The 24,267-nt window shown below is 49.8% G+C and overlaps 1 protein-coding gene across 12 annotated transcripts in view; it reads right to left on the reverse strand.

Annotated features, from left to right (window-relative positions):
- sox6 (SRY-box transcription factor 6) overlaps positions 1-24,267 on the reverse strand; it is a 160,879-nt gene that overhangs the window by 67,802 nt on the left and 68,810 nt on the right. For all 12 annotated transcript variants that reach the window (XM_048971985.1, XM_048971983.1, XM_048971982.1 and 9 more), the window contains 2 exons: positions 23,947-24,184; positions 18,963-19,173 (listed from right to left, as the gene is read on the reverse strand). In XM_048971985.1, the coding sequence (XP_048827942.1) occupies positions 18,963-19,173; positions 23,947-24,180 (445 nt within the window). In that variant the 5' untranslated portion in view covers positions 24,181-24,184. The remainder of the gene's footprint in view (positions 1-18,962; positions 19,174-23,946; positions 24,185-24,267) is intronic.

Genomic DNA, 24,267 nt, shown 5'->3' on the forward strand with positions numbered 1-24,267 from the left:
ACAAAAAGTAGCGAAGAGAATAAGGCCTTTTCCAGTGTAGGTTTTGTTACACGTGAATGCCAACGCCCCCCCTGCTCCGCCACGTTTTCTTTCCTGGCATCCTTTGACCGCGCGAAACCCTTCACACTCTGAGCTTATGGCAGGAAGCTTTGTGGATCCGCAATGTTACAATAGAAGACAGTAACTCTATTTTTCGATACAAAGAAATAAAAAAAAAAAAACCAAGGTTTGCATGCACAAAGGTGTAACAAAACATTCGGGCAATTCTCAATATATAAAACTGTCAAGTGGGAATTATATGGTTTACCCTGACGAAACCAAGGACAACAGGATCTAGGACATGAATTGCATGGGTCACATGCAGCATATTTGCCAAACAGAATGAAAAGACAGAATAGAAAATGACTCGACATGAGTTGAAATGACTCACCCTCAGAAAACAACTCAATTTTCCCAGAAAAAGAAAATAAAACACCTTCTATTAAAGAGTTTCAAAATGTAAAAAGAAAGGGGAAAAAACTGCCAAAACTCAGCAATGTTAACTGCTCTTTCCATGTGAACTGCAGGTACTGGGGAATCAAAGGGTGTTTAAAAAGCCATTACAATTACGGCGTGTTACCGTCACAACGACACCGATGGGAGCAGAACTGGGTGCCAACACCCCGGGGAGGCGAGCAGAACGGAGGAAAATCCCTCTAATGTGTGACTTTTTACAAATATTTGTAAATGCCAAAGATAAACAGAGTTTATTTCCATTAAAACAAAGATGATGCCGTTTATAGCAATTATAAGAAATGTGAAACTCTCAGGAAACCCACAGCGTTTGGTGGAGGGGGCCGTGTCAGACCTAAAACCTCCAAGAGGTTTATTTACCCCTTGTCACCCCCCTGCCCAGATGGTAAATAGCTCTGAATTATCTTCCTGCCCATGAAGTATCATGTGACCCTCGAGGGGGTCAGGGGCAGCCAAATATATTATGGTAAAACACAGGATTAGCTGCTGCCATTTGTCTGGCTCCCACATTTTCCCATTTATAGGTATAGTGACGGTGAAATCAGACCAGCTGTGCCGGGGGAAAGCCCCATAGTGGAGGGGGGGGGGTACAAAGGGGAGGTTTTGAATTAGGGGGACAAGAACCAGCTCGGATAGCTGCAGCTTGTCAGTTCCTGAGTGCATCATAGGAATGGGTACAGTCGGCCATGGTGACGTGAGGCTTGCACCGAATCCCTTGGTGGGGTCAGAAGTAACCACCTCCAGTGCGACCACCCCAACTTTACCCCTCAAGCTGAGGGGCAGTTTGTTCCCATCGAACACAGCTGCTGCCCTCGTTTCACAGACTACACAGAGGAAGAACCCCTCTGATCCGACAGTGACCTTTACCATCAGCCATCCCGTGGAAATGGTCAGTGCCAGGCTGCAGGAAGCTATGAGAGACTCATGCGTCCCCCAGTCCCACAACGTCGGGCCCCGCTGATGGAGAGGCTGCCCTAAGCCAAGGGCACGTCACATAGACAAGCGCAAAAACCTTCGCTGTCTGCCCAAGGCTGGGGTTTTTTCAGATAACGCCGGTTGGGTGTGATGTGCGCCAGGGACCTTGCCCCGGCCGTGCATGTGACCCGGAGAGCGCAGTCACCGGAAGGCCGAGATGTGGTTTGTAAATGATGAAATGAGAACAGCCAGGCAGGAGGGAAGGCAGGAGCTTCCAGGAACGACAACATGTTTCATAAACACAAACGGGCTGACAAAAGGAATAAATCAGTGAAGGAAAACAAAAATATATCTCACTGACGTTTGTCTTCAGCAATAAATACTTCACCACTAAATCAAATCCCCGCAAATAATTACGAAATACCCGTATTCCTGTGCTTCTCATGCAGAGGAATTTGAGAGCGCACTGCAGTCCTCATGACCTGTCATACTTGTGTTTCATGAGGCTTCTTTTCTTAGCAAAAAGAAACTAGGAAAACACATAGTATTTTTCGTGTGCTTAGTAGGAAAACCCAGATGAACACTCTCTTATACATGGTGAAAACCTGAAAGCAACAGAACAAATCATCCCAAAAAATGGTATTAAGAATGACATTTGCTTATTGTTTTCGGATTTTAATGATTGCATAAATCACTATTTGCATTACATGGCGTATATGGACAAATAATAGTTCTGAAAATCATGGCCGTAATTCCCAAAATAGCAGAATCTTCCCTATCAGAACTGCAGGTGTCCTGTGTGTTGCTACTAAATTAAAAGGGAATACATTTTAAATTTGCCAATAATGGCCTTTTTATTTTATTCACACACTGCAGGGGGTATGTGACACCCACCTAGCAACTGCATCGCTTCTCAGATTTTATTTACTAAACTGGAACATCTTTTCCTTGAGAAGAAGATCTTAACACTCCCAGCAGAGGGCTCGCATAAAACTAAATTAGCGACAAGATTTACTCTGCCCACTTAGGAAGAAAATACAGTCTGTAAACTCCGTGTTACATCAGTATTTCATTCCAGCAGGAATCAAGTAGGGAAATTTATTATCTTGGAAGGATAAACAAAGCTGACAGGGCAGAGTTGGGGGGGCTGTAGCGTGGGTCACGCTTTACTGTACACGGAGCATCATTCCCCATGATTCCTCACTTCTCCTCTCTCTCCAGTGCAGTGTGGAAGGAAGATGTCTTCTTTTTCATCAGCCATTGTGTTAAGAACCAGCCTTCCGAACAATGACATTCCCTCCCACTCATGAGGCAGCCTGCAGTGGATCAAAACAGGCGTCATGCGGCTGGGGTGGGGAGAGCAGCAGGTCAAGGAGCCTCACCCCCCCTCCCCCAGCCACCCCCCCTCCCAAATAAATCCTTCGAAAAAGAACAAAGTGGGACTTTCTGAGTCTGCGCATCTGGTGAAAAACACCGTGGAGATGTGAGCCAGTCTGACTGGCCCAGTGCCATTCCCACTGGCCCTCTGGTCCTAAGACTCTGGGAGATGCTTTAGAGCATCAGTCAAAAGTTTGGACACCCCTACCAATACAACGGTTGCTTTGTACTATTCTCTATGTTTCAGAATAATTATATGAACATCAACACTATTAAATAATATAAATGGGAATATGCACCGAGCACTAGGTTAGGACTCGGAAGGCTGCCAGTTCAAATCCTGTCGTCAGCAGAGTGATCCCACCATTGGGTTCTTGAGCAGGACCCTTAACCCCAGTTGCTCAGGAGACTTGCTGACCCTGCTGTCTCCCTACAGTTTCATGAGGTGGCCTCCTGGGATGCTTTTCCAGCTGTCCTGAAGGAAGTTCCACATTTAGGCTGAGTACTTATTGGTTGCTTTTCCTTCACTCTCCTCCAAAACCATCTCTACCATGCTTAGGTCAGGTGGGCAGCTCATGTGATGTGACACTATCACTCTTCTTTATCAGGGGCTTGGCATGTCTAAACTTTTGACATGTACTGTATCTCCCAGAAGCCTGACAGCTGGATCATGGAGAGCCCAAGATTCATTGACTAGGGGCGTTTTCACGGGAAGTGACGAGTACCAAAAGATTTCACGACTCCCCTTATTAAACATCACTGACTCTCTACACCTCCTTCTTAAACGCGACGCGGAAGAGGACAGCCAGTGCTGGCTCCTCAGACGAAATCACTCGCAGAGCAGAATGGGCCATCAGAATGGAAGCTAAGGCAAAAGATGGGGACACACATCTCCACCAATGCTGCGATTAGAGGAACAGCCCCAGCCCCAACGCTGGAGATAATGAGGTGCCAGCCTCATTCCAGCCCAGAACAGCCTGGACGCCGGCCCTGGGAGCGGCTGCTCCCTCCGAGATCCTGGCTTTGCTCAGTGACTCTCCCCCACACCGGTACCAAGCCGCACAAAAGCACCAGTAAGCGCTGGAATGTTCAAAATAATGACGCGGTTCACCTCCTTCACCAGCCCCCCCACCTGGAGGCGGGAAAAGGAAAACCTGGGGCTTAGGGGCGGGGTGTCCAGGCATACCTGGGAAGCAAGTCGGGGCTGTTTACACAGATTTATTTTTCGTGTTAATGCAATCCAAGTCTCTGCAAAGAAGCGGCCTTCGGCAAGAGGCCAGAGCTTGTCTGTGCGCCGGCCACTCGCGCCCACATTGCAGGGAGGGAGCCTCGAGTAACGGCAGGAGATCCTCTGATGTCAGGTTAGCCGTGGCAGGGAGTGTGGCGCGACCGCCTACCCACCTGGCAGGCAGTTTGCTACGTCACATTAGCGCGTCGGCCCCAGGTGTGCGGGCGGAGCGGGGCTAAGGCGCGCGATAGTGAACCCGTGCCAGCGGGACGAAACACCCTGTCTGAGTGGGAGTGAGAGTCCTCACAGCTGCTGTCAGAAGTCTCAACGGGCAGCATCCAACGTAAAAAAAAAAAAAAACTCAGCTCTTGCAAAACCTAGAAGTTCAGGAGCTGGGAAAGTGCCAGCAGCCTGAGCCGTCTCTGCTGGCCTGTCTGTCTGCTTCAGGGCCTCAAAGTGTAGCCTCTGCTCCTGCCTCTACACTCAGGTGACATTTCCCAGTATTCATTAATGTCACGACACATAGACGTTAGTATGTGAAAATCGACAAACCAGGATGCATCCCGTGAGATGCCTTTAGGAAGCTGGTTTTGTTTAAAGTGTCTCAATCTGCTGCTTCATCACATCCCTCAATGGGGTGGGGGGGGGTCGATCTCTGAACTGAGGATCAGCCCAAATCACGGTGCAGGCTGAGGCACTCAGCGGAAAACGCCGATTACATAATTTGTCCGCCATCCGCCGTTCCCTGGTCCTATTCAAATGACAGGCGCTACTGGCATCGGGAAAGTGGCCAAATGCAAATGAGAAACATGCACGCCATCTCCTTCTAAGCGCGGGATTCACGACGACTGCTCAAGAGGGTGTTTTAAAATCCATTCTGGCAACCTGTACATCGAGGGTAGGGGGTCAGCCGGGGTTGAGAGGGGAAGAAAATACGAAAACGAACCCAAAATATCACGGTGTGTACCCACTGATGCGTGCTTCATGTGGAAGCCCCCTTTGGACAGAGAGAGATACCCGAAACAGGAGCTGCGTGAAAACAATGTATCTCCTACACAAGCAGAGCCAAGAGCTTATTCAGATGCAGAAAATGCGTAGTCAGCTGCACCAGCCGGCTGCTTAGAGGATTTCCCCGGTTCGACAACCGGAATCCACCGTGTCCCGTGAGAATCGGCACAGGAGTCCGTCCCAAAACACAGGCAGGACTGTTTCCGGAGCCCTTTTCAGCTGCGTGGCTGACAGCGTGTCCCCCCCCCCCCCAAATGGCCCCACGCCAGCCCATCTGCCATCAACCCCCAGCCCCTGCACGGCTATTGTAATCCCTTGGAACAGGAAGGGGTCACCCCTCCCTCAGCAGCCCCCCAACTGGCAGGATGAGGCCAGGAAGCGGACCACTTTCTCCCTGCACACACCTCAGCATTCAACAAGCAATTACAGGCATATTTATAGTGCATGTGTGCGTGCGTGTGTGTGTGTGTGGATTATTTTTATATTACATTGTGGGGACCAAATGTTCCCCACGCTGTCATAAAAACCTTTTATTTTGACGTTGTAGGGACCATTTTTCAGGTCCCCACAAAGATCTGCGAATTCAATCAAAAAAATAAAAATGCCAAAAGTCTCATATTTAGTTTGGTTACTTATGGTTAAGGTTAGGGTTGGGTAGGGGTTAAGGTTGTCATGTTGGGATTAGAGTTTTGCCCATAGAAATGAATGGAAAGTCCCCAGAAAGATATACGCTCCTCTACTTACGAATGAGATACGTTCTGAACCGCCGGTCATAACTTGGAGCCCAATGAACACAATTTAGAGTTACAGTCCTCTTCGTTCGTATGTCTGAAAGTCCGTAAATCAAAAGTTCGTAAGTAGAGGAGCGTCCGTAATTACAAACCTGTGTGTATGTGTATGTGTGTGTGAGCATCATCCTGACACTGAGCATCATCCATCACCAGGAAGACAAACAGGCCCCCCACTCTGAAACACCAGGTCTGTATATCAACTGGTCATCCACTTTGGGGAAAATGTCTAATTACCAAATCAATGACTGGCTGACACAAGGCATAAGGATGATTCCCCCCATCGTAAACAGCCGTAAAAGGCTAAATCTGCAGCCCAGGAGAGAACAGAGACAGAGTCAGGAATCGCAAAAACTCTGCATGCATACTGAGCCTTTAGAGATAAACACCATTTTTTGGATTCTAAAAAGTGGTAATATCTTGATTTGGTGCTGTGTGGCATGCTGGTTCAGTCAGGGGCAGGCCTGGCAGTCAGGGTAATTATTATCTTATAAGCATTTTCAAGAGCAGCATCTTTAATAACATTAAGAGGGGAAGGCAGGAGCCCAACACGGCAGAGGCAGCCGTCAAGGTCAAGAGAATAATGTAACTTATGCTTAGCCTGGAGAGGAGAGGAGAAGAAGGGAGAACAATAGAGGACAGAAGAGAAGAGTAGACAGAGGAGAGAAGAAGAAGAGAGGAAAGGAGGACAGGAGAGGAGAGAGGACAGAAAAAGAAGAAGCAGAAGAAGAAGAGAGGAGAAGATGAGAGGACAGGAGAGGAGAGCAAAAGAGGAGAGGATAGGAGAGGAAAAGAAGAGAGGAGAGGGGAAGAAGAAGAAGAAGAAGAAGAGAAGAATAGAGGAGAGAAGAAGAGGAGAAGGGGATAGGAGAGGAGAAAAAGAATAATCGCGTCCCTGCAGCCCAAACTGGAGCACGCTCAAATGCGGCAGTGTATTTCTAGCCAATGGGAAGCAGATGAATGCGTTGGGAGGCATGCTGTCCAGTCCGGGTAGGTGCAGCAGGGCGGCAACAAACTCAGCGCTCACGTAGCCGCCCGTGCCCCCTGTGACGCAGTAGGCACTTTGTCGAAATCCCCCTGACTCCTAATCACGGAGGCACTAAAACAAGACGCCATCACGGGCAAACAAAACAGAATAATTATGGGGGAGCTCTCACTGAAAGGGGAAGATAACGCGCGGGAACGTGTTTTGTCATTCCGGAGACAGTCGCAGAGACAACAGCCGTCGGATGTGCCAAGCGTGCGCCAAGCCTCCATAATCAAAGCGTTATTGAAGAAAGGGTTTTAAAAAAAGGGCACTAATTGCAAGGGACCAATCTGTACGTAATAGGTTATACACCCGGGCGGAGCAGCACAATGCAAACGCACATGGAGGGGGTAAATAACGGGGGGGTTGAAAAAAACATTCCCTGTATCCAATAGAATGCCGTTGCTCATTTTCAGGCAATTACCTTCACTCCTTGTCAACAGTTTTAATAACCTCCATCATTTCCAGAAGACTTTTTGCTTCAGTTAAATCATTTCCAGCTCTTTAATATGCAAATATGCATGCCGGTGCGCATGGCTGAGAAGCACCGCCGCCGGCAGCTCGGCATGCGTTGCCGCATTGTGCAGCACCTGCGCTCCGGGGACGGCCCTTGCTAATTGACACCTAATACTTTTCATTATTCCACTTAGTGAGCAGCAGCCCCGTTAGCCACCTGTGGGCACCGTTGCCAGCGAGGGCTCTGCTGCCCCAGCCGCATCTCCTGCAGTCGACTCGACTCGGCACCCAGAGCCCGGAACAGGGCACACACTTCGGGGGGGGGGGGGTCATTAGGGCTGTTTTAGGGGACTTAAGCCTTAAAATGCTTTTTAAGGTGAAAGAAATGTGCTTAATCTGCTTAAAAAGTGAGTTAGGGTGGCACAGAGGTGCATAAGTGGTTAGTACTGTTGCCTCACACCACTGGGACCTGGGTTCGAGTCTCTACCAGGGTTCCGTGTGTGGAGTTTGCATGTTCTTCCCATGTTGTCATGGGGTTTCCTCCGGGTACTCCAATTTCCACCCCCCTTCCAAAAACAGAGGTTGATTGAAGTTACCAAAATGAGTAAATGGTGTTTGTGTGTGAGTGTGCTCTGTGATTGGTTGATGCCCCATCCTGGATTGATCCCTGCCTTATGCCTGTAGCCTCCTGCACCCCCCTGAAGAGGATAAATGGTTTCAGAAAATGGATGGATGGAAATAGTGTGATCTTGTTTACTTTCGTTAAAATCATCCCTAGTAAGAGATTACCCCCCCTTTTCATAAATCGCTCCTGTCTGTGTGTCCCGAAGAGAAGCTGCCAGGATTGTCTGGACTCAGGGTGTAACCACTGCCCTTCCAGAGGGATACAGGTCCGGCACGATGAGCCCAAACACATCCAGACCATGCTGGTCTCATCAAGGTTGTACCCAGGCCTTATTTCCACGCAAAGTCACCTGATACCCTAACCCCAAGGCAGTGGATCATGCAGCCAGCTCGCAGACAGCATGGGGCTCTGAACCGGGGCCCAGAAGGGGTGGCTTGGGATGTTGCGATGGCATTGGGCTACAGCTGACTCTAATCACAAAGCACGTCAGAACACGTCTGAGCGAAAGCATTCGCGGAGGAAATGGAAGGCAGGAGATGTAAGAGGCTGGCAGGTTCCACATGCTCCTGTAAGGGGACTCCGGCCTCCATTGATGAGGATGCTTTGGCCTCCCCATTCAGGTTGGTGTCAGCTGATCCCCCGGCCAGCCGCTGGAGTACCGCAGCTGGCCGGCCCGCAGATGAGTGGAGGTGAGTCAGCTCCCCCCCTGTGCCCAGCCCATGGGAGCGTATAGCAACTCCTTCCCACCTCTGTGCAAGAAAAAGCAGCACATGTGGAGGATTAGGAATCCAAAGCAAAGGCAAGGCAGAGGTGGCCAGTGCACATGCCGGGATCCAGGAAGCCAAGGATTCCCGGAAGCACCCTCTAGAAAAAAAGCTTTGGACATGAGATTAAAATGTCCCCAGCAGGCCCTGAAGCAGGCAGCAGGAGGTACAGCTGGCAGCAGGATCAGTGCCAGGGGCCGAAATGAAGGTGTTCAGATGATGTGGCTTGGCCCACAAGTGATGGAACTTGTAGTGTCATGAGAGCCCAACCACACTGGGACACCCCCCAGAACTTGGCCCCATTAAAGCTGGGTGATGGGACGGGACCTATCTCCCCATTTAAGAGGATGAGAGGTCCTCAAAGAACCTCAGAGCCCGTCTGACAGCATCTGGACATTTGGTCAGATCCTCTAAATGGAGGTGGGGGGACACTGGAAAGGAAAAGGTACTTAATACAAATCAACAACTTTGGGGGGGGGGGGGAGCTGCAACCAGGCACGCAAACTGGTTTCTCCTCCAAGGCACACTTAATGAAAGTACACTGGCATGAGACTCTGGAATCGATGTGGGATCCTGCACTGTGAGGATAAGCATTCCTGGGGGAGGGGGGGGTCTGTGAACCTAATTTCAATTTATAATTTTCATTTCACATCAGTAATCATTAAGGCCCACACACTGTAATAAATTATAATAATCTGAAACAAGAATTTAATTACTGGGTACCTTGCAGGAAAACTGATTCTTTTTCCCCCCCAATTCTACACCCTACAATCTAACTGTCAGACATAAACTTCTTTTGCTAATCAATCCCACAAAAACATTCACTTTTATTCATCTATGGTAAATTAACGTAAGTGTGTGTATAATACGGCCATTAGCCATCTTGGCCTGTAGGCAAAGCTTAAAGAGAAAGCAGTATCCGATATCATTCATGTGCATCAGAAATTTTATTTCACCACATGATGTGCGTCGGGGAGACGGATGTCAGATGGCGTAGGCTACAAGACTGGGTGCGCCGTTAATGAAACATCCTGAAAATGTCTGGTCCTTACAAGTGTTAAAAAAAGCACTTATGTCAAACACTCTCATCCCTATCAAGCACCCCTCAGTATGGTGGCATTACGATGCAACTGTTTCAATGTCAGTAAAATAAAAGGCCTTTCTTCCATGTTTTTTGAAATCATCTGCCATTAATTTGCGTAATTAGGGAGGCAGAACAATGTGAGCTCAAGCTCCGTGACATTTTCAGTTGCCGCAGTGCGGTAATTAAACTTAAGGATGATTTTGCCATGGTCTCTGTTGACAGGAACGCCGTGAGTCCATGAGTCACGCCCGGTGCCTCAGACTCCCGGTCCAAAGGTCGCTATTTTTACACACCGGGCTCCATGGTTGGGGCCGCAGCACCAAGAGCTCATGGTCTGACGGATCAGCAGAACACATTGGCACCGATCTCCTGGGCCGTTACTGCTGGCTGCATTTCCGAGCCACGATGGAGAGACACCTAGAGGACCGGAAGAGGGAACATAGCAGCAGCATCCAGCCGTGCACTGACTACCTCATTTTTCTTGCTTTGCTTCATTTTTAGCCCTGACAGTGAGCTGCCCTTAGAAAGGATGGAGAGAGCAGCCATGAACCCCCAGATGCATTCTAAAACCCAGGAAGTGGACCCTTTTCTGGTGACAGCCGCCCGCCCTTCCATACCCCCCTCCCTGGAATCAATGGACCATTGTTCGCTCAGCTATCAGCAGCTACGTGGGTTGTGTTTGCTTTTGAACCAACCTATTCCCGATCTCCACCCCCCACCTGCCAAAGAAATAATGGAGGCTTCCCAAACAGGTCGGGGGGGTGGGGTGCAGGGGAGAATGCGTGGGTGGGAAAAGCGGCTTCACCTGCAACTTTCAGACCTTGTGTTTACACTCTGAAAGAGAAGAGGTACAAGGGCTAGAGGTCCATGATGGACAGAAAACACTACAATATATGAAGAGGCATCTGGCCAGCCAGAAGGACGCAGAGACACCCATATCGCCAGCTGCAGTGGACTGCCGTGCCGGGTGGGCGGAGCCACAGACAAGCACCCGGCCGTGATTGGTAGCTGTAATTCCCCAAAGTAGACCCTCAGCTAATCAGAGGGCCTCCAGTAAACCTGATGCACAACAACAAAACAGCAATCCTGAGGAGAGGGGGTGGGAGGACACAGAGAAAAAACAATACCCATGTTTCCCAGAGGGGCACCGGGAAGGCAAGCGAGCGACCTCACATACACGCGCGCCTGCAGGATACCGCCGGCTTTCCCGTGGGTGACAGTGCGAGCAGGTCCCATCTTCTCTCAAGGGGCACGATGGGGGCTGTAAAATCATTAGTCACCCCGGCGGCCACAGAAGGGGTGTCAGTTACCGGGTCACTATTTTCATCCCTGTCAGGTGACATGGGGCCCTTGTCTGGTCTGGAATGTGCCCAGGAAACCGGAGTCCCAGAACAGGGCAGTGACAGAGGGCTAGGGCCCCATGACCTCACCTGCTGACGTCCACACACACACACACACACACACACACACACACACACACACACACACACACACACAGTTGTCTTCCTATCTAAAAGGGGACCGTCCATTCATCTCTACGGGAAAAACCAACCAAAATACAAGACTTTTGGCACTTTTGATTGCATTCAGATTTTTATTAAATTGAGTTTATCCAAATGGGGACCTGAAGAAGTGTCTCCAAAAGTAAGGAAGTTTCAGGTTTTACCGCACTTTGGGGACATTTTGGTCCACAAGTGTGATCTATGCAAACCCACACACACAAACACACACACACACACACACACACACCCCATCTGTCCCCGCGCAGTAAAGCGTTCCGGCATCTGCCTGTCTCCAGGCCCGTTCTCATTTACAGAAAGTGATGCTGTATGTCTCAGCACCGCAGGGTGGCCCTTGGGGGCCGTTAAGCAGCCCGGCATCCTCGTGTGTCGGCACACCAGCCCCCGTCACACGGCTTGGATGGTGTGGGTCACACAGCACAGAAAGGCAATTAGGAGCTCACATCCCCCCTCCCTCCCCGGAACCACTTGCCACCGCCACAAAAATAAAACACACGGAGGTGCTGGGACAGGCCCCCGTTTGGGCCTTTGATACAAATGGGCTCCTGTCCCACCCCGGTTAGGATTTGTCTCAGACATACCGACACCCACCCCCCCCTTGCCTCAACTTGGGGGGGGCGTCCGGACTGCGGTGTGGGAAAGTGACACAATGGAGGCATTGTGGCTCCCCAGGGCACTGTGTATGTGGGGGGGTTGATGGTCGGTTGGTGGATGAAGTCAACAGCTGAACCTGGGGGGGGCGGGCTGGAATGCTCCCCAGCAGTTGCTACTGTTGACTAGTCAGAATATGAGAAGCAGAGCAGCAATGGGGACACGACAAAGAATGGGGCATTGAGCCGGCGGCAGCTGCCTGTTTTGTCACTAGAATCGGGGGTGGGGGGGGCGCTCCTGTCCGGGTGTCCGGGGAGGTGGGGGGGGGGTCTATGGTGCCACCATCCTGTACAGTGAACCACTGGTTTGGGAGGCTCATCTTGCACCACAAAGACAAAGCGGGGCAGAACCGGCCTAATCAGAGTTCCTGGTCCACCCTTGTTTGGAGACCCCCCTGCTCTCCCAGTTATATTTTTAGCCTTGCACTGGGGGCAGCAGCGATGGGCTAAAGTTCCCTGGGGCCCAAGAGCCAAGGTCCAGGAATCTTCTGTAAGTGTTCGCATGTCACAGTGGGCAGGGGGCCCGTGTTCCCCCCCCAACAAAATCTATTTGGCATCTGCTTCTCCAGGTGCGAGAAGAGTGGGGGGCGGGGGGGGGGGGGCATCAGATCACACATTCCAACTGGAGTCTCTCCACAGCCCTGACGGGAGATGGGATCCCACAAGACACACACGGCCTCACTCTGGCATACACGCACAAGTGCGCTCCACTTTCCAAAGGTGGGCATTATTCAGGATTGTGGGGTTGGGAGGGGGGGAGAAGGCAGATTTGTTTGCTCAGGTGGGGGTAACTGAGGGTTTGAAGCACGGCTCCAGAAGGAACCAGTTCACCTGGGCCACTAGCTCCATGGCCCCCTAGCACACGCAGGACGTGGAATGCTCCTGTCAAACTGCATTAGAGCAAAGACCCTTGTTAATCAGGGGCAAGGAAGCAGGCAGGCGACACAGCGCCTGGATACTGAAGGGGGGGCAGTGATAGGGGGGCAATGCGTGTTACTTACTGCATTACAGCCCAGCCACCGCGTTTTATTTCACACCAAAGGCTTTCAGTTGGGGATTTGCCCACACATGGCACCCCCTCTCCCTGCCCTACACAGACACATATAAGAATCTTGATCACAAAAATGGGGGTTCACAAGTGGGGCAGACCGGCCGCCCCGGGCTCTACATGACCCCGCAGCCAGGGGCTTTGTCAGGCTAATCTGGCCGCTGGCTTAAGCCTGATCCTATTCTCACCCCGGCCAGGACCCCATCTTGCCAGGAGCAACGGGCCAGGATGTCCCGCACAGGGCCGATTACGTGTGTATGTAATCTGTTAATGACATCACAGCACAGCGGGGTGTATGAGGGTGTCTTAAGAGTTAACAGGGATTTAGTGGGTGGGTTAGGGGTTCGTAATACATAACCGCTTGGGAGATGTTTGCTGAAGGGAAGCAGCAAGTGGAACTGGGATAAAGAGGCACATGGAAAATTAGGCCAGATTTAAGAGTTTCGGCATTTTTTTATTGCATTCTCAGATTTTTCTAAATTGAAGTTATCCAAATGAGGACCTGAAAATTATGTCCCCAAAAGTAAGGAAGTTTCAGGTTATGCCACAATTTTGGGACATAATTTGGGGACATTTGCTCCATCCTTCTGATCAACCCCCAGTGAGCCAGTGGCTGGTCCCACCCTAAGCTGACACACCTACACCGGTGCACATGAACTAACAAGCAGGACTTAAGTGCAAACTCACAGACACACACACACACAATTATATTGTAATTATATTTTTGTAGTGACAACCATAAGTAACCAAACTAAATACGAGACCTTTGGCATTCTTTGTTTTTTGATTGCTTTCACAGATCTTTGAGGGGATCTGAAAAATCGTCCCTACAACGTTAAAATTACCGGTTTTCATTAGATTGTGGGGGACATTTGGTCCTCACAATGTAATATAAATCTAATACACACACACACACACACACACACACACACACACACACACATGCATGCACCTGCTGGAAAAACAGTCAACTGCAATTTGATCTCCAGGCCTTAGCTGGGGCGGGTCTGACTGTCAGGGGGTAGAAGTCCAGTCATGGCCAAAGCCAGCCCCCCCCCCCACTGAGGCAGGGCCTGCCAGGCGAGTGTCACCCAGGGTCATGCAGGGCAGCTTATCTCACCACGGCTTGGAGTCTGTCCAGTGACACACTTCTTCTGCTTCCTCATAAATCCTCCATGGGGACAGGCAAAGGGGCAGCAAATGAGGGAAATTTTATATACCCCCCCACCACCACCTTTTCACTCTTTACCACATAGATTGTGTGTCTACTGTCGTCAAAAAAAACAACTGGCTTAGTTTTGCGCAGAACGAGAGGGAACGCCATGTTAAATTTCAGCACAGGCCGCCAGCTCAAACCAAGCGAACTGGATGATCCCACAAATTGGCACCAGGGACCTCCCACCAGGAAGACGAGAGAGGGAACAGTGGGGTCTTCCAATGGGAAAACGAGGGCTGTGGCACAGCACAGCATCCCCCCCACCCCCATGCTGATTCTGACTCCCTGCCACATCGCTAACTGAAACATGTAATGCTGTAATTCAAACTAGCCAGGGTATAAGCATGGATTAGAAGATAACAAGCTTTAACCAGCGGCCAGAAAGGCTCCTGCCAGTATAAGAATGCTGACTAATTGGCAGAGGCAGAGTTTCACAGATGCCCGGGCACCAAGAGCCCCAGCCGGCGGCCCCCCGTTTCAGCAGGACGTCACGTGACGCAGAAAGAAATGCAGAGAGGGCCGCGGCCATCCGCTCCTTCGGGTTCATGTGATGGGCAGAGTGTCCACCGTCGCATCGCACGATTTAACAAGCCAGATGCGATAAGGAGGGAAAATGGGGGCGGAGCCACACGCGGCTGAGAACCGTGTGGAAAGAGTTCTCCCTGCGATGCAGCCGGTCACATTACGGGAAATATATATAACATATAAAGCAACCCTAATTGAGCCCCCCCCCCTCCAAAAAAATAAAAAATAAACACTCACCTTGGAATTTTACGACAGATGATAAAATTTTTGCTTAACGCAACGTTCTTTAACGCTGACAAGCTGCGCCCGGCTGGTGCCCAGTAAATAATAAATTTACACCTCGCAATAAATAAATTCCGCCCGTGGTCGTAAGCCCCCCCCCCCCCCCCAACCGCTTTTTACGGTGAAGGTGACCATTCAGAGGCTGCAGGCCCTCTGTGCTGGGAGGCCATTTTCATTCATCAGAGCAGCCCCCCCCACTTAGAGCACTTGAAGGACCTGTTAGAGAGCAGCCCCGGAAATGTGGCCGCCGTAACACCGGTGTAGCAGACGTCCGGATATCAGGATTGGGGATTTGTGGCCTACACACTTTGTCTGATTTGACAGTCTGACATGTGTGTTTAAGGTAAGCAGCTCGACAGCAGGGGGGGGGGGTCAAAGCCCGCTCAGCTACGTCTCTCCAATAAATGCTGAGCGTATACACGGCACTAGAGTTTGGGGGCAGGCCAATTCTGGCTGGTGTGAAATAAAATGATTTCCATGCACCTGATTCCTTTGTGTTTTACTTTCTGCGGCGAAGCAGGTGTGCGAGAAAGCAACAGTGAACAATTAGCGTGAAATGCAAAATAAAACGTATCTTATTTAACAGCTATATCCAGCACAGGCTGAAAAGAGATAATCTTTCCTAGCCTCATCAGAATATTAATTTCCAAGTGTTTAGTCTCCCTGGGTTTTTGCGATAAATTTCACGGCAGCTTCTTGGCTCCGGCGATGAGCAACAGAGTGGGAAAACGCCAACCACAGGTACTGGAAGGCCGAGCGAAACTTCATTGATCGGCCCGAGAAAACCTCTGACATCGGAATACATCGACGGCACATTCCTGGCTACAGGAACAAGGTGAGAAGCACCAATGTTGTCAGGCTGCGAAACGACCCTTATCAGCACCGCCGTGGGAATAGGAAATGTGGAGAGAGAGCGGAGAAGGTAAGGATGCAAATATGGGGGGGGGGGGGGGTGTTTACCTGTTTCACTCCCCATGCAGGAGGACTGGCCACAGACATCACACGCATGATGACATACAGATATTCACAGGCCAAGCAAATATTTACATGTTCCCCCCCACTAAGTGTCTGTCCGAAACAAGTAACGCAAGTAGATGGTAACACCCAACAGGATAACAGGTTACAGCCACGTTAGGGATCGGCGGTGTAGTGGGAGTGTCGCAAGTGGGTGACATCAGCGGCTGCCACATTGTTAAGAGAACGTCTTTACGGTTCCTCCTAATGGTTTAATCCAACTGTTCACAAGTCTGATGAGTTCAAGGAGACAAGCATGCATAATCTCCAAAAAAAGAGGCGACCGGAGGAAGAGTGGAATGCCCTCAACCCCCCACCCCCCCCCCCACAAGGAAACCGTGTAGGGGCAAAAATATCCCCATATTTTCTCTTAATCACAGCGCTCTGCAATCGCCTCTCAAGCATATGACTGCTGGCACTTTCGGCACCCCTCATGCCCCCCAGCCCCTCTCCGTGACTGATTTCCTCTGACGGGGGACGTGGTTTGAGCCGTCATGGGGAAGCAGACATGAGCTTGGCTGAAGCTCTATTATTAAGGCAAAGAGATTAGACAGCTGCCCTGCCCCGCAGAAGGGCCTCTCCTCTCTGCGCTAACATACGGACCCTGGATTACAAGTTCCACTACACCATTTAAATTACTGCAACAACCACCCATGCCATCTGGGCATTATTACCATACCGTCCATGCCCCCACACACGCACCCCCTGCTCCATCCCCACCACAAGGCTCTCCATCAACCACAACTTCTGCAAAGCAAATGTCGAGGAAAAAATAAATAAACGATGCGGGAACCAAAATAACGAAACGAGAGTCGCATATATTTTTCATCTGGCCAATTAGTGAGCAGTTGGTGATGCCAAATGCAGGCAGACAGGTGGGAGCTGGTGAAGGTGGGGGCGGGGCCACCATGAAGGGGACCCAAAAAACATGATTTTTGCCATAAAAGTCGGACATAATCAACGAGGAGGTGGTATGATGTCAGAACGGTACACGGACGTCTCACGTAACGTCGTGCAGCACAATCATCCATACTGTTAACAATTAAATCAATTCAAAATCAACAATCGGCATCTAGACACCAACATCACTGCAATTCAAATTCCCCTGCATTCACATTTCTGTAATGACGCATGAATGAAAGATGAAAAATAAATTGAGCCAGCATAGCCCTCAGCTTCCAACATCACCACGAGGCAAAGAAAGAAAGCGACGATTCGAAGGAATCTGATATGTTTTTCAAACACTAATTGACTTTTTGACTTTGCAAGGTGCAAATTCATTTTACGTGAAAACCAGTTTGTGGAAAAATCTTTTCTTGGAAGAATAAGGAAACAAAACATAAATATTTCCTTCTTGAGATTCTCTGAAGAAATTAAAAAAGATACTGGGGAATTTATTAAATTATTTTAGGCAAAGGAGCGATATGGTATGTGGAGAAAAGTTCAGTGCAGTATTTATTTTTTTGCTGATGAATGGTTGAAGCTAGTAGCTCCCAAGATAATCAATGCAGAGCTCGAATCCCCGGGGGGGGGGGGGGGGGGGGGGGGGAGACCCCCCTGCCCACCCACCACCTTACACTTAACACCCTAATTAGGGGGCGTCCGTCTGCCCCAACCTGCTGATCGACCCCCACTGAGCCAGCGGCTGGTCACACCCTGAGCTGACACACCTACACCGGTGTACATGAACTAACAAGCAGGACTTAAATGACGGGAGGCTCTGAGAAACCCTCCTGAAATTAACTTTGGGGGGGGGGGGGGGGGGGGCGGAGAGAACAATAAGCATATGACAGCGCAGATCTGTGCATCCTCACTGCAGATGATTTCAGGCTCCTTCTGGGGATATGGAATTAAACACACATGAAAGAGCACTATTTGAAGTGACTGACTTTGTAATTATAAACATTTCAGGCTTTTTTGTGCTGAAATACTATGTCTGTTTTACACTCTTATTAGGTGTAAAAAGAAGATTCTATCATCACCAAATGACTCCTGTAATTATATGGTTACATGCGTATACAACACTATAAGGAAAGCTATTTGAGAAGATAATTAGATTTATTTTATGTATCGCTTAAGGGGCTTGAAGTTGTGAAAGATAATATTGTTTTTGTCGTTTAACTATTAATTAATGATTTTAATGTTGGTAATTGTTCCGTTTTTCCCCCAATGGGAAAATTTTGTGAACCTTCTCCTAACAACAAGGGTATTCAGCAGGTTCTTTCCAGCGCGACCATTTCGCTAAATTCTGAAATTAATACACCAACAACATTTTTAATAAAAATGAAGGGATGAGTAACAAGTAGAGACAGGACATAAGAATGAGGGTATAGTCTTCAGTGATCCGAAGCAGTTTAACTGAGCATGATGAAGCGCAAGTTTAACGTCACTGACTAGCAGTTTATTCGGTGAGCTCAGTTCTGAGGCAAATATACTCAGAAGTGTTTCCAACGGTAACGGGGTGGAGGGTAATGTTCCTGGCGGTGGGTCCCAGGCGTTTCGGCCCGGTGCCTCAGCCACACTTAAAGCGAGGTGTCGTGCCACCCACCCTGTGTCAGACTGGACCGGCGTCAGAACAAACTGGAAAGGGAGCCATGTTAGCCTTCCTGGCGCAGTGCGCTCTGCACCACGCCTGGCCAAAGGGAGAGGCCCAGCCGGCCTGGTCTGGTATTTTTGCATAACATTACTCACTTAAATAATTTTTATTAATTTTAACATAACATTAATTATCTTTTTATTTAAAAAAAAAAAAATTCAAAGTAAAGTTTGCGATGTTGGATGTTTGGCTTAAGCGGGCTCACGTGCGGAAACCTGAAAAAATTGCATTTTGAATTGAGAATGTTCCCACTCTGATAAGGAGGGCAAGGGTGTATGCTTGTTATGTGGTGGGATGGGGGCAAGGGGCTGATGTCGTTCTCATACCGTCCTGCTCGGTCTTTGTCATCTCCTCCAGCTTCTTCTGCTTAAGCGTGTCTACCACGTCGGCCAGGCTTCCTTTGCGGCGTTCTGGTGTGCCGAAAGCGGAGCCCCCCAGCAGGTCCCCACGCTCCCGGGCCCCCTCCTCAGGCTTCTGTGGTGAGGTAGAGTTATTCCGGAACGAGTAGAGGGCGCACACTTTATTGCTGTCAGATTCCTGTGAGCAAACAAGATTGAGAAAAAAGGAGCGATGGTCAGTTCACTTGTTAACTTCTCACTGCTGCCCCCCACCCCTCCTTGCTGCATCTCCCTGTCCCAGTTTCCTGGCCATTTTAAAGCCCCAGAGAAAGCTGGCCAGTCATACCACAGCACGCAGGAATCCAAATACACATCTTTGCGCTGGCTGTCACAGAGCATTAGGGTTGGCAATGCAAGCAAACACTCCTGACTAATGAGTTATGGCGGCCGTTCGGTTGAGTAATTCTGGGAGAATCCTTTTAGGGATGTCGCGTGGCTTGGACGAATCCTTTAAAGCCAGACACCTTTACTCCTGCATCCCGACTGCTCACAGGACACAGGGGCCTGTTTTGGATCGAACCAGTGGACCACCACCAATCCACTATCGAGTTTCGCTGTGTTTTTGCCCCTGGTGACAACCTTGGTGCGCGTAAGCGGTGGGTTAATCCCTGGGAACGCATGTACCGCGCCAGAGCTCCTGTTGGCGGCTGGCGCGCGGCAGTGCCAATTATGGGCCCGGCACCACCAGACAAACAGCCCAGACGAGGCACCAGCTCAGCTCCTATGCTGATACTTGACCCGAATGTGAAGACCTTGGGCCCAGACCTGTCTCAGTCCCTGTTCCCCACCTCCGTGATTTTCATAGGCACCTCTTCACATTTTCAGCGTCGCGATTTTACCAGGAATCAAAACAGGTCACTGTGGTATAACACTACTGAGACTCGCAGATTGGCGGTACATCCCACCGCGTTTAAACGATGTCAAACAGAAGGGGACGGGGGCTTGTAATTCCCACAGACACGCCAGGTGGGAGCTGCAAGCTGAAGCATGAGGAGAATCGCCCCGGCGAGCCCTTCTGCTGGAATCATGAGTATCTGGCTGCCTCTCCACCGTACCCCCCTCCCGCCCTGGCCCAGCACCTCTGTGACCCTCCATGGCCCCGCGGCCGCTGCACTGATTAGTCGGCAGGGGGTAGAGAGTGCTTGCCGCGAGCGCAGCAGCTCTGGATAAATCAGCTGGCGTGAGTTCAGGGCACAGCCCTCCGCCGATGCATGGCGGAGAAGCAGAGGCAGACAATCAGGCCTAATGCCTCAAACATTCTCCTCTGGCAGATGCACACCACACCTCTGAGGCTTCCTGGGACTCAACAGCAGCACTGACACTGATGCTCACCCCAGTCCCATAGACTGACACCGCCTGTCTCCATCCTTAGGGACTGATACTAACCCTTAATATTTGATGGGACTGAAAATGTCTCTTCACCTCCTATGGGACTAATGCTGCCTTTTTACCTCCTATGGGACCTGACTGCAGGGATTAACACATTCACGGGGGATTGACACCGTATATAAAAACACAGAGTATCGAATGATACCCCATATAGGCCCCCAGAGTAACTCTGTACATTCACTGGGGATTCACACTGCCAACAAACTGTGCAATAACTGTAAACATCAATTTACATATTTTTTAATTCAGGACCTTTTGTATTATCACCTTAAGATAAAGATAATGGAGATTTAAAGATGGTATAGTTTGCGCACAGTATTTGAGATATTTTACACACTTGTGTTATTATGAAGTAATTACTGCTCATAGTATATATAACATGGTCCCTGATAAAATTACCATGAGCTACAAAAATGCATGAGACTGTTGATGTTCTGTAAATGTGTTGCCAGTCAACATTTAATGCATTTTGAAATGAAGGCTGAAAGTTTTTGAAAACAATTTCCACAGGAATTAAAGACCCAGGCATGGTATGTTTAATATTTAAAGAAAGTGCAGCGGCGGACCCAGCGAAAGGACGTCAGCATTTCCAGCTGTGTCGAAATTACAATCATTATATAAAGAACAAAGAGAGTGAATCTAAACATTTCAACTTCAATTTTAAAAGGTTCATTTTTTTCATACAGCTAAAAACACCACAATGAGCAACAATGGGCAGGAATATGCACCACAAATTGGTACAAATTAATTTCTGATGCTTCTGTAAACTGTGCTAAGTGCTGGTCATGGGACGATGAGGGTAAGGAGTGGCCTTTTTCCCAGAAGGCTGTGCTGCGCGGCGGAGGACTCTGTTCGCTGCAGGTCGGCATGAAGGAACAGCCACCTGGCCTTTTCCCACACGGCATGCTGCCCCAGTCGGGCAGCGATCTGCACCACAGCCGGCATCAAAGCTCCCTGTCCACGGGGTGCCACCGGCCACGGGGGTGGGTGTCCGCCACCCCATTTATCCAGCTGACTGGTAGTGCCACCGCGGTACAAGGCCCGCTGGACGGACTGCCCCCGCTTTGATTCGGGGGGTTTCCTGGCCTCCCTGCTGCGGTTCGCGAACCACCACACTCGGCCTGCCTAATTACAGAGCCCACATGGTTATCTGACACGGACCCGTCTGGGACCTGTCGGGGAGCTGGGGAAGGGGCTCAAGATCCCAAAGGCCTGTAACACTACAAAGGGTTGGGGGGGTGCGGGATTTATGGAGAGCTCCCTGACCAGAAACAAACAATAACTCTCCGCAGGGGCCACGTCTGGGCCCACTGCCTTCTTCGTCTACGGAAATTTCTAGCACAGGGATATGGGGGCAGGCTGTGGGGACCGGGCCGTCCCGGCAGCCTCAAGGACTCTGTTCCACTTTCTCATTGTCTCGCTATTTATATACCGACACAGTTCGGCTGACATGAAACGCAGTTCAGCGTGTCGCCATGCTGGTCCTCTCTCAGGATCGCAGGCCGCTTGCGATGGCTCCGACTTCAAAGGCCAGACAGCTTGGCAAGCTGCGAAGGTCTTAAGTCTCCATTGAAGCTGTTCGGGAGGTTCTGCCGAGCGTTCGTCCTTGGGCGGGTCGCGCGGGGCACAGCGCCTTGAGGCCACTGGGGTGTAAACATGCATACGTACGCTCAGCGTGTATGTGTGTGTGTGTGTGTGTGTGTATGTTGTCCACTCTTACTTCCAAAGCCCCAAATTTGGTTTTGTAACAAACGTGATTGGGGCTCTTTATAAAGAAGCATAGCTTACAGATGTCACTGCTCAGGAACAAAGCAAAAATTTTGCTAATATAAACTCATAATCCCATGTCCAGATGCTGATCACTGTCAGGAAACTTGTAAGGCAATCCCCTCCATTTCCCCGAAAAACAGCTGTGGAGAACCATTGTGACATAATCGCTACAGAACCTGTTTGTCTTGACTTCCGGAATTTTCCTGCTGAAATAAAACGATGGTGACTGGGAACATGATTTAGTGTCACCCCCAACACGACAACCTAGCCCAAACAAAAAAATCACCTGGGTTTCACCAAAGTCCTACTGAGATGCTGGATCAGACCTTCTTTGTGCTTGATCAATCTCAATTAATAAACAGATAAATAAATAAACGGCTGGCTCAGCCCAAGAGGGACAAGAGCGGCAGGCTGAGATGAAACAGACTTCAGCCTCAGAAGATGAAGAGGGAAACGGAGAGGCATTGTCTTCACAAAGGAGACCCATGGTGCGCTGCCCGCAGCATTGCCGGCAGCACCCGACCCTGCTCCCCAAAGGCAGCCGAGGAGCGTCCAGCAGGAGCTCCACGCCAGAGGAGAAGGCGGGTGGCGGTGCTGCAGGTTCACCTGACCAGCCCTCATACATGTGCGCGATACTTGTGTTCTGCAGACTGTGTGCAGGTTCACCTACGTGTATGTGTGAGCCCGAGTGTGCCATCTCATCCAAAGGAGATACATAAGCAGCCAAGCTGGTCTATTCTTTACCTTCTACCATCTCCTCCTATCTGTCTCGTTTGGCGGCTCAGAGTCGTTACAGAATCCTGGCACTTTGTGGTCGCGCTAAACCCTCGTAATCCTTCCTATTCAAACGAAAGAAATCATCAAATATATAAAGTCTTCAGGGATCTATTCGCATTCTACGTCTCGTAACTCCCCAGATTTACTCCCGCTGTCTCTTTTATCGGGTACCTTTTCCGTTGGCAAGTCACCACATCCAAAATCTAAGATTCGCTACCAGTGTACTCAGTTTAAAGCCTGGATCAGCATGGTATCCCACTCTGCTTACAGTCATCACAAACCAAATGCTCTTTGCCAGCCTGCAAACTCTTCACCATTTTGTTTTATTCAAGTCACATTACACAACATGCCGTCAATTTATTTGACCAAGAAACAAGCAATATTATAGAAATATAGCAAATCTACAATTTCCTGCCAATGATTCAGTACTGCTGTTCCCGCTAAGCGCAGGATTGATTAACAAAGTGGAACTTTGGGAGTACTTGAGAAGAGTTTGACATTGTGTTATTAAAATGTTCTCATGGAGAATCCATCCATCCATCACCTCTTATCCAGGCCATGGTGAGTCCGGAGCCTAATCCAGGAAACACCAGGTTGGTGGGAATGCCGAAAGAGATACCTTAGAGCAGGGGTGGGGAACCTGACCCATGGAGAGCAAGTGTGGGTGCAGGTTTTTGGCACGACCTCTCAATCAGCCTGGGACTGGAGTTGAGAACCAGTGCTTTATAATTGGCTGACTGAGAGGCCATGCCAAGAACCTGCACAGGCCTCCACGGAACACGTTTGCCATCCCTGCCTTAGAATAAATAATAGACATAGAATAATAGAATAAATAATAGAGATGCATGTATGTTGGGTGGTGATCATGCGTGTGTCCATGCTCATGCATCCGTGTGTGCATGTCAGAATTCAAGCAGATATGCATACACGTGTGGCAGCACGAGGGATGGCGAGGGGCGCGTGGCGAGTCACTCACCATCCGCTGCTGTGCCGTTAGCATGTTGTCCCAGTCGGACTCTGGTGAGATGCTGTTGATGATGGGAAGCTCCTCGGGGTGAGCCTTCCCATGCAGCAGGCCGTGCGGGGCCATCTGTGGGATGCCGTGGAGCTCCGAGTTTTCCTCCTTGTCCCAGGGCAGGCGCTCTTGGCTCATGGCGTCCTCTCCGTCAGTGGCGGGGGCGAACGGAGAGGTGGCTTGCTTGGAAGACATTACTCTGCCAGGAACAGATGACCTAAGAGTTAACTCTTCACCCTGTGCTGGTTTCCTAGAGCCCCATATCTATGGCCATCTGCACAG

This window comes from Brienomyrus brachyistius, chromosome 13, assembly GCF_023856365.1.
Source record: "Brienomyrus brachyistius isolate T26 chromosome 13, BBRACH_0.4, whole genome shotgun sequence".
Lineage (NCBI taxonomy): Eukaryota > Metazoa > Chordata > Actinopteri > Osteoglossiformes > Mormyridae > Brienomyrus > Brienomyrus brachyistius.